Genomic DNA, 10685 nt, shown 5'->3' with positions numbered 1-10685 from the left:
AAAATAAATATAACCACACCGCAAGGTGACTGAATCGACTATGCCAACATAATAACACAAGCACGTAGAGAAGCTGGAATCTCATGAAGATGCTCGAGTGGCATGGTATGGTATTGTAAGGATCTCCAGGGAACCCCACAAATCTTTCTCATCCATATAAGGGTTCATGAACAAAATACTCAACCAATGAAAACCCTAATTTATCCAAAAGTGGTCCACATTCCCTATTTATTCCCCAAATTTGGGGAGAGCATGCGGAGTATTTGTGCAGAACTTCTCCAAACCTTATACACTTGTCTTCTTGGCTCACATGTCAAAGACTCATGAAGAGATAAATGAGGGATTACCATTAAAAAACTTGATATTTTGTTCACCCCATGTTCAAAGACCCCTCAAATGGACAAATCGAGAGGACAAATGGAGCCACCTTGGAGATGCCCTAAGGGTATTAACAGGGTCATGGGGAGGAGCCTACATAGTCAGAGCCCTCAAAATTTAGCCGCAAAGATGATCCTCGTGAACAATATCTTGAATCCATGTTGTGTAAATTTAGCCGCAAAGATGATCCTCGTGAGCAATATTGTTGTGTTGATGGAATTGCTCATTCCTCATGAATCGCCGTGTCTTGTCATTTTGTAAATTGTGGATATGTCATGATCAAAATGGGAGGCAGAAAGAGTGGTGATTTAGTTTGTACACCCATAGTCCCATATTAAGTGTCGAAATATTACATATATGTAGACACTTTTTAGATATAGATACATTCATATTTGGACAAATTTGAGACATTGAATATGGGACGGAGGGAGTACAAAAATAGGTGAAGTTTCAATGGACGAGCACCAAAACTGGAGCCTTAAAATTACTGTATAGCCCAGCCACACTACAAAGAGCATATACCATCGGTTTGGTGGACGTCACACTAAACCCTAAACCCTAAACTCGTAGCACTACGGTAGTGGTGATGCCATGCTGCGACCGTAGAAGATTCATGAGCTAAAAGAGATGAGATTGATTCTTCTCCATCAAGTTAACCGTTCATTAGGTTTGGATTTTATGTGACCCACCATAGACCCATCTTATCTCCGTGTGTCTCACGGTACACTATCTCACGGCGGTTGACATTTGATCGCACTATGTTAGCCGCACTTTGTTAAAATGTAGTTAATTTTGATTTTTAACCGCAATTTTAGCACTTCAACCGCAGATTTTGCCAATAAAAATGCGTTAAATACTTTTGCCAACACGAGTATATTCAACACTTTTAAAATATCATGAATATAAATTTGACGCACTTTCAAACCAAATTGACGCACTTTGAAATGGGTCTGGTAATCTACCGTGACATAGTGGGTCCTCATCTTTAAGGCATCAATATAGCCCATCCATAGACCCATCTTCAAAACTCAGAGCATGTGCATCTCCTTGTATTCAACTAAGAAAATGCTCTTCACTACAACCAGAAACAGAAATCAATCGTTGAACAAAATAACACAATATTTCAAAATTGTGGTGGCAGTAATAAGATTATGAAAGACAAAAACTGAACCGATTACACAAGGAAAAATTGAGGGAAATGGAATGCAAGTGGTTCTCCACAGTTGTGTGCCCGTATTCTCCTCTTGCACGGCAGTACGGCTGTCCTCTTCTCCTCTGCGGCGGAGCGCAGCCACTCCTTCTCCTGCATGGGGGCGTGGCCGCGGCATGGAGTGCACCCACCCTCCTCCTGCATGAGGGTGTAGCCGCTGCCGTCTTCTTCATGTGGCGTCGCGTCCGTCTCCCTCTCCTGCGCGTGGTGCGGCAAATCCCGCCCCCCCCCCCCCCCCCCCCCCCCACGAAATTTTTTCCCTCGCCTCTCCCCGCCCCGTGAATCTGCATGACTGCGTCCGTGCCTCTAGGCATGGCAGGAGAGGGACCAGGAGGGACGGCAACAAAGCTTACACGGGAGGGAATAGAGACGAGATGGGAAACGTACGGGCGGGTTCGGGAGAGAAATGGATCGATCGCTAGTCCAACGGGAGGCGGCGTGACGATGTCTCATGTGCAACAAAGGGTTCTCTCGGCCCATGTTGTGACCGAGGCGGTTCCGCAAGGACCCAGAACCTTCCTTGTTCGGAAAACAGAATAAAAAGGAAATTGCCGCAGTACCACTAGTCAAAACCGAGAGTTCCGAAATAGCACGAAAAAAAAAACAAAATTTACAAAAACAACACCGCCGTGAAGTTTTTTTTTTGCCAAAATAGCTTTGCCTTTAAATCTTCTCCTCTCCTCGTCTAAACCTAGCCTAACGGGACAACCCTCCCCCCCCCCCTAGCCATGGCGGCGCACCCGCTGGCCACATCGCCGCGCCTCCCTCCCCTCTGAATCCCTCTCGCGAGTGCGCTCTCTGCCCGTCTCGTGGGCTCTCCCCGTCCACGAACCCGTCGCTGGGTGTCGTCCGCCGCCTCTGCCCGTCGCAGCGACGCCTGACACCGGCGCCTTCCACCTTCCACGGGCCTGTCGCGGGACGCTCTACGCCGGCCCTGCCCCACTCCACTGCAAGACGACTTCAACACCTGCACCGGTACAGCCCTTTCCTTCCGATTTGTGCCCTGTTCGGATTAGTCTTTTTGGTAGGAGAATTTTGTAGCGACGCGCAGTGCAGCCATTGCAAAAGGCTTCTTCACCTCCTAGTGCATCTACGAGGAGCAAAACTACTAGTAGTAGTCCTCTCAAACAAGTTTAGTCGTTTGCTTACGAGAATTACTTTTTGATGTGTTGTTGTATGTTGAACTACCAGTGCGATGATTTTGGGGATCATTGGCCTATGAAATTATGTCATTATTGCTACTGAAATTATGCTAAAATTCTGTCGAAATGCTGTGGGAACTGTAAGAATGCCGCTGAAACTGTTGTACAAATGCTGTTGTACAAATGCCGTTGTGGATCTACTGTAGAAATGCTGATGAATTCTTAAAATGTTGTTGAAATCTTGTTGAAAAGCTGCTGAAAATGAGAAACTTATTGTGTGTGAAGACGTAAGAGCATAATGGTATTTCGGCATCAAAAACCAAATCTGTAGTGGCATCTCCACAAGTTTGGTTTTCTCAGTGTTATTTTGGATTTCTCGGTTTTGACCAGTGGTATTTTGGCTATTTTCTGCAGAATAAACCGAATCAAGGGTCAGCCGGCCATGGGGAGCGGCCGTCGCCGTCGCCCACGCAAGAATGCTCAGAGCAAATCGACAACGGAGGACAAGGTTGACGCCATCCCTGACGAGCTTCTCTGCCTGGTGTTCCTGCGCCTCACCTCGCCTGTCGACCTCGTCCGTGCCGCCTTCACCTGCAGGCGCTGGCGCCGCGTGATCGCGGCGGACGCCTTTCGCGTCGTCGGCTCTCAGCACGGCGCGCCACCCCCCCACGCCGTTGGCCACTACCGCGTCGAGGAGCCCGGCGGCGGCTACTTTGCCGCCGCGCGTCCGCCCGGTCGTTCCCCTGTCTTCGTCCCCTCGTCCTCCTCACCTTGGAAGGACGTCGTCGCCGCCGCCGCAGGGTTCTTCGCGCTCGACTTCCTCCCGCGGACGCGATACGGCGAATTCAATTGGGAGTTGGCCGACGTCCGGGGCGGACTCGTGCTGGTTATGGAGTTCAGCGACAAACTCGGCTGCGCGCCGCTAAAAGGTCTCGCCATCTGCGACCCCCTGGCACGGCGCTACAAGAAGATCCCTTCCTCGGCGTGGTTCCACGGCCGATGCTGTTTCATGGGCTGCTTCCTCCTCGACGGCGAGGACGACGCAGGTGCGCCCATCAGCCTGTCGAATTTCAGGGTCACCTGCGTGCTCTTTTGTGATGGAGTTGCCAAGGCGTACGCCTTCTCGCCCGCCGCTGGTGCTGGTGGCCGTTGGACCTCACCCGCCGCCGCGCGTGGCAGCAGCACAGCGAGGTGCGGCAACGACTACTGGATGGCCACGGTGCCGATCAGCTTCGCAGGGAGCACCGGGGGATCCGCCTACTGGAAGATTGAAAACGGACGGGTTGTTGCTCTCAACAAAGAGACCGCCGAGCTCTCGTCGTCCGTCCTGCCGAACGCGCTCCGGGGCAAGCGTCCATCTCTGGATTACGCGTTCGAGTTTCCTTGGCCACCTACCATCCGACCTACTGGCTTATGATAATCCTAGCTGCCTCGGTGGGATTAGATTTGCTTTGCCGTCTGATGTGATCATCACTACTTCATCAGTTGTATAACTTGTATCTGTGCGAGCTTGTCATCGACCGCTTGCGTGTGTTCGTGGTCGTTTAGCACTGTATTTCGGTCGGTTCCCTTCTGTTGCTGTTTAAAAAACATTTATCTCGTCTTAAGGTTAACTTTGGTAAAATTGAACTTGTTTGTTTTAGAGAAGCTCAGCTGAGCGTTAAGTATGTAAGGTGATTTCTCTTGAACAGACGGGGGCTTTACCTGTGAAGTATCAGCACCACCCCCTGGGTGTCATCGTGCAAACTACATAGTAGACCATAAAAGCGGTCGTTGCCATGCCCGTCCATCTTAAAGAACGATGAAAAGATCTGAGAGAAACAGACATCGAGGAATATGCCATAAATTTATCGACTAAATTATAAGTGTGGAGGCATATTTACTTTAGAAAATTTCAACATTGTCTAAAGAGAGACATCAGATGAAGACCACAATTACAACACTGCAAGTAATTACAACCACAATAACAGTCAGGAACCCGGATAATTCTTTTATCCAATTCGTGCAGTCGTGCTCTTTCCTCATGAACAGAAAAGATATTATCAGGGCCCAAGTAATAACTAATGAAAGGTGCATCTTCCAGCGCATGATCAGAAATAGAAGAGTAGTGAGAAGCCTCTAAGAGTTACAAAATGACCAATTATTAACTCGTGAGAAACGGAAATGAACTTAGATTTAGCTTTCTATCATGACAACTGACACAAAATTGAGGTGTGCTCCTCTGCACGCTGCCACATACTTTTGCAGAATTTGCAACTATCCAACAATAATAAAATGAGTGATGACAATGTATTCTCCACTTGCGTCGGACCTTAAGTGTGAGAATTTGCTCGCCCTTTCCATCTTAAGCTATATAAATCTTGCATAACATCGTTATCTACGAGTTTGTCTGCCACTGATCACTGGACTTTAGAAGCATCAGTTGATGAAAACACACACCACATCATGACGCATATTGGTAGCCTACCATGTTGCATTTGTTGACTACAATAATCCCTGAACCTAACATATTATGGTAGTAGAGGATATATTAGAAATTTACAAGTACATGAAGGTTTCTATTTTCTATAGCACCTCCAAACCATACTCCATGGTAATGCGCAATTTGTAGTTTTGACGATAGTAGAGAGCCATCCATATTGTTTTACAACATCAATGCAATATGAAAGTTGCTCCTTTCAGATACCAAAATTTGTATTTGGGGAAGCCTTATTTCATCGGAGTACAGTCTAAGCAAGTAACACATGCTCCATGCTCCATATGCTGGTTAACAAATTAGCATTTACATATCAGTACTATCTTAATTGTGAGATTGTAATATAATGAGAAATCTAATTTGAAACAGCACATTTTAATGGCATGCGCAGTTGTGGTAGAAATATGCCAAGCACTATGGCAGTATGTTCGTCAGATTAATTTATGTACATGAGAGTGAGGAACTTACACTATGAGAGGTACTGCCAACAATCTCAACAACCTCTGGGTCAGTTAAGTGCTCCCAGAGTCCATCGGATGCAAATATGACAAGCTGATAATGTGACTGCATTGGTTGCAGCAAATTGATGGTTCTGAACTTAGCATGGGAGCTTGTTACAAGGTTCAGGAAGGCAAAACTTTGCAGACAAAGGTTACTGGTTGAACTCTTCTTTTTTGAGATAGGCATTGCCACTCGATCTGCAGACCTGCAATACGCAAAAAGAAAGATAACAGAACGATCTTCATTATCGTCATATTTGTTACATACAAGAGTAACTCAGTGTCCCATTTTCGCATGTCCTATCAAGCTAGGAGTGAAAAATCAGCTGGGCTAAAAGTCAAAACATTTTTTCACTGGTAAATTGTTAGACTGGTGAAATTATCCTAACTGACCCATGGCAAATGCCTACTAACGTATATAACCCAGTACCACTTGGTATTGTCTTTATCTTGGACGAACATTGATGAGTCCACTAAATACCATTCTGAAGGAAAGGAAAATAAAAGGCTAAGCTTGAAGGTGATGAAACTAAACGTATCCTCTACGGACATGGACGAAAGCTAACAATATGAGATGACCATCGCATCAAAATTTCTCAAAGCTACAAATGGCTTACCAATGATACAGGGCAGAACTGAATTATGTAGGCCTTTTCATGCACTAAGCTTTGTGCTTGAGAACAATAGGATGCCTATATTCCAGACGCATGATAGCAATTATTTTCTCACTGACTGAATGCTTACATTATGATCTGATGACAGTTGGACACATGTATAGCTTCTTAGTAACTCACTTTTATGCTAGAAAGCATGAGAAGTATATACGAAACACAAGTGTGGCTTTTTAAGTACAATCCAAAATCCATTGCTTGCACTCCGTTTGAACACACGATTCCAATATGTAGTAAGATCTTTCTTTCTTTTATTTTGTGACTACCCTAAAAGTATACTGAATTAATAGCATACTTGCCACGTAACAATGTTTGCAACTCAAAATCCAAAAGTTTTTTTTCTTTCCCTAAGACCTTTCGATCGGATTCCATTATCGTAATAACGGAACAGAGGTTCACCCACAGCAGAGTCCTAGCCACCAGGCTGCTGAGCAGTCCAAAACGTACGCAAGTTTTAGCCCAGTACGAAAGTAAACAGCTAAGGAAGCAAAAGCTAATTACAGACTATACTCAAAATCCAAAAGGTGTGAGAAAGCTCGTGTCAAGGTTAATACAAGCAAAAAAAATGATAGCCTCATCAAATTACCTCTTTTAGCGCTTGCCATATGAGTTGTAATGTGATGAAATAAGAGCTAGCCTTCAGATGTCGAAACAAACGAGTCTTGCCTAGACCTTCATCAAGGTGCTCTGAAACAAACTGAATCTCGTTTTAAATAATGGTCTCTGAAAACATCAGTGCATAAGGAAGATAATGAATTTGGATCTGACGAGGAGCCGTGCATACCAATCTGTGGGACAAGACGTGCTGCCAGAAGGAAGAGAAGGCCGCCACGTCGCCGGGAAGGCAGAGGAGATAGTGCTGCCGCGGGACCTATGTTACCAGGAAAATAGTCTATGCCAACTGCCTCATCGCTGCCGCCTGCTCCTCGTCCTCCATCCCCTTCTTCCCCAAGACGGACAAGTCCCTCACCTTCTCAAACACAACCTCCGTGTCTGGCCCTAGAGGATGGGCAGGTGATGGAAGAGGAACGGCGTTGGCGGCGAGAGCCTGCCTAGGTCGGGAGAGGAGAGGTCGCGAGGGGATCGGAAGGGTCCGGAGGAGGCGCATGGCGCGCGCCGCGCGGGGGCGGAGGAGGGAAGGCGGCAGGTCCGACGGAGGCAGCGGAACTGCGGAAGGGATCGACCTTCTTTTTTTCTTTCCTCGCGGGCGCTAACTGTCAGGATGCAAAGCACGAAACTGCGAACTTACTGAAGACTAGTTAGGTGCCGGGCGTCGCTACGGTGCAACAATAGATTGCAGAGACATCAAAATTATTGCTACTAATAATGAAAAAACTAATATCATACCTCATTTGCTTCTAGTTCATGAATACATGCGTTGGGTGTAATGTCAATGTGATTTTCGATTGTATCTCCAACGAGTCCCATGCATCCTCTTCGGCGTTCTACAAACACACATCCAACCTTTAAAAAAAGCTACAACACACAGCCAACCAACAATAGAGCGCCGACTTCAACTGCAATGTCTTCAGCTTTACACAGTGATTATTTCCTTCTCCGGTTTGTCCTTCACTCTTCTTGAGACCTCCCTCTTGACTGCACATGTATAAACATATCAACTGAACTATAGTATTAGTGTATCACCTCGTGTTTCCAAGAGTATTTGAACCAAAGTTGTTCACAATATTAAACAAGTGATAGTTAAAACCATTTTAACACACAATGATAACAAACATTATTATAAATTAAAGCATACTAATTGGCAATTTTCGGTTATTAAATAGACACGAGGAAGTTTGCGAATATAAGCACCATGCTCAGATGCAAATCCCATTTTGTTAGTTCTAGTCTTATAGCAAGTAGACATGTTAGTAGATTTTCTATATTCAAGCAGCCGACTGAGCTCACTTAAATTTAAGTCATGTCCAAATGGTGCAGGACACCTAAGTATTTCTTATTAGACTGATCTCCAAAGAGCATAAACAAAAAATTGGAGGACTTCTGAACTTCTATTTGTACATTACTATCGAAGGCAATGTTGCCTTGTGTGCAGTAAATTTTGAAATCAAAACTGCACTTCGTTATCAGCCATGGATCTCCCAAACCAAGTAACATGACTAACCACCCATATTGAGTTTAGACTAGAAGCACACATCATCTCTTGGTTGTATCCTGCTCACATGAAATGAGTTATCAGCCTAGAACTTACATAGGTGGCTGCACAAATGAGAGGCGACAGGTGCAAAACAAAAATCAGAATAGAGTACAAAACACCAATAGGAATACATGACCAGAACAATACGTGAAATGAGTTATCAGCTAGACTGGACAAAATTTATTCTCTGAACAAATTGGCACCTGGAACACATATGATTAGTTCGCTATACAATTACCACTCAACATAGAAGTCAATATTTATTTGGTCATTCTATGGGCATATAGCCATGTTCACAGTCATGGGAAACAAATGCAGATCAGCGATGCTCACCTGGCATACAAGTCACAGAGCTCTGCTTTGAAGGCTGCATCTTGTGTACTGAGTCCATACCTAAGATAAAATAAAAGGATAAGATAACCGGAAATGCATCCAATTCTCCGGTGCACAGTTTAACAGGTGTGATTATACGGGCTGCATCACCATAACAAAATATTTGAAATTTTTTACTGAGAAAGCATACACCAGAAATTTGCTAGCACCCAACGACAAATTGGAGTTCCACAGAAGTAAATAACTGGAAACGATTCAAACCTGGAACGAACGCAGCAACTATATGGGGCAATCCGGCGATCCAAACTCACTTGCTTGCGATGGCCTCCACCTCGCTGACGCTGGTCTCCAGCTTGGTGGGGTCGTCGATGCAGCCTCACGGCTGCAACCTCTAGCACGATAGAGTTTACCACGGCAGTCCCCGCGACGCTGGCTGCCCCGAGCATGGCCGGGTCCGTGACCGCCCGGAAGCTGCTGCCTAGGGGGAGCCCAATGCCGTAGCCCGCCGCCACAGCGGCCGCAACGACCCCACGAGCGGCTGCACGCCGGTGAGCTCCATCCGGCCCCGGAACACCTCCTCCCTCCGGCCCCCGAACACCTCCTCCCCTCGGGCCGGGGCGTCGCTCTCGCCCTCGCCATCACCCGACCCCGCCGTTCCGTGGAACTGGAACACCTGGCTCCCGAGGCGGACGAAGGGGCCGGTCTACCGCAGTAGGAAGCGGAGGAGCGAGGTCGCGAGAGATTTGCTAGGGTCATGCTTAAACACTGGAGGGCAAGTCAGCGCGGGGTGATTTCTTCGTCGGGCACTCGATGCATTGAGAAGGGGGAGAGCAGGTGGCGTCACGGGGACGTGGCGCGGCGGAGCACGGCTCTCCCACGGCGGCGGCACGGTGAGGAGGAGGCGGATATCGGCCTGGCGGGCGGCGGTTCTCGTCCTGGCGGGCGCCGGCCTCGGCGCGCATCTCGACCTCCTCCTCGCGCTCCTTGGCCTCGCGCCAGTACGAGGAGAAGGCGGATCCGGGCGGGCCGTGTGCGAGGAGGTGGAGGTGGATCTGGTCGGGTGTGTGCGAGGAGGAGGAGGAGACGGCGCGGGCAGAGAGAGATCGGGGCGGTGGCGGTGCGAGCAGAGGAGGAGCGCGAGGAGTGGCAGGTGGGTGGTGGCGGTGGTGCGCGGGGCAGGGAGGAGCGGCGGCGCGTGGGCAGCGGGCTGGGCGAGACGAAATAGAAGAAACGATTCGGAGTTCGGGCGGTTGCATGGAGATGTAATTTCTCTAAGGTTTAAAGTTGTGACGAAGTACGAGCCTACCAGCCTACCACGCACGTAACTGTAAATTAAGTAGTAGTAAAGATATATATGTCTTTGTCGAAGAAGTTCCAGGGGACATATCCCGGAAGGTGTTTCCACTCAAGGGGTCCAGTCAATCTGGAACATGCGTTGGTGATCCGACGGTTGAGTCGTGTGCGGTAATTAAGCACCGTATCTTTCCTTCCCTGTCATTCTTATCGCAGTTACCTTCAGTAATGTAAACTCAGTTAAACTGATCGTCCGGGCGTATATAACCCGTTGGCTCGGAGGAATAGAGAAACGAAAAACAACCTATTTTTCTTGTCTTTACTTTCCTGCATTATTTCTCGCCTTTACCTCCCATGGAACCCTAGTTGTAGCAAACGCTACCTAGATTCCCCAATTCGCTGCTAGTTCCTGTCGATTTCTTCCAAGAGATTTCTCAGGGGCTGACAAAGGTATCAGAGCCTTCTCGGTTCTACCTACCGATTCGAATCGTTGAAGGGTTACTGACCAAATTGGTTCAGCCGTAAAA

At 47.3% G+C, this 10685-nt stretch overlaps 1 protein-coding gene and 1 long non-coding RNA gene across 7 annotated transcripts; one reads left to right on the top strand and one right to left on the bottom strand.

Moving 5' to 3' along the window:
* The first annotated feature begins 2307 nt into the window (after positions 1 to 2307).
* On the top strand, positions 2308 to 4435 carry LOC112271043. The gene is made up of 2 exons (XM_024459947.1): positions 2308 to 2563; positions 3145 to 4435. The coding sequence occupies exon 2, from the start codon at positions 3173 to 3175 to the stop codon at positions 4145 to 4147; it is 975 nt and encodes a 324-aa protein (XP_024315715.1). The 5' UTR covers positions 2308 to 2563; positions 3145 to 3172; the 3' UTR covers positions 4148 to 4435.
* A 334-nt stretch (positions 4436 to 4769) lies between these two features.
* Positions 4770 to 10111, bottom strand: LOC106866227. 6 transcript variants are annotated; one of them, XR_001406276.2, is made up of 7 exons: positions 9127 to 10111; positions 8866 to 8925; positions 7725 to 7973; positions 7162 to 7625; positions 6964 to 7074; positions 5675 to 5912; positions 4770 to 5493 (listed from the first exon to the last, which is right to left on the bottom strand). It is a non-coding gene; the product is annotated as an uncharacterized LOC106866227 (long non-coding RNA). The 6 variants fall into 6 exon arrangements; XR_001406275.2 differs by having other exon boundaries at positions 7162 to 7614; XR_002963831.1 differs by having other exon boundaries at positions 7162 to 8549.
* Positions 10112 to 10685: the final 574 nt, after the last annotated feature.

This window comes from Brachypodium distachyon, chromosome 2 (genome assembly GCF_000005505.3).
Source record: "Brachypodium distachyon strain Bd21 chromosome 2, Brachypodium_distachyon_v3.0, whole genome shotgun sequence".
Lineage (NCBI taxonomy): Eukaryota > Viridiplantae > Streptophyta > Magnoliopsida > Poales > Poaceae > Brachypodium > Brachypodium distachyon.
The sequence above is the reverse complement of the archived record's forward strand: the minus strand, read 5'-3'. Positions and strand labels throughout refer to the sequence as shown.

Coding starts and splice junctions, on each gene's coding strand:
- LOC112271043 (XM_024459947.1), top strand. CDS start 3,173: ATGGGGAGCGGCCGTCGCCGTCGCCCACGCAAGAATGCTCAGAGCAAA.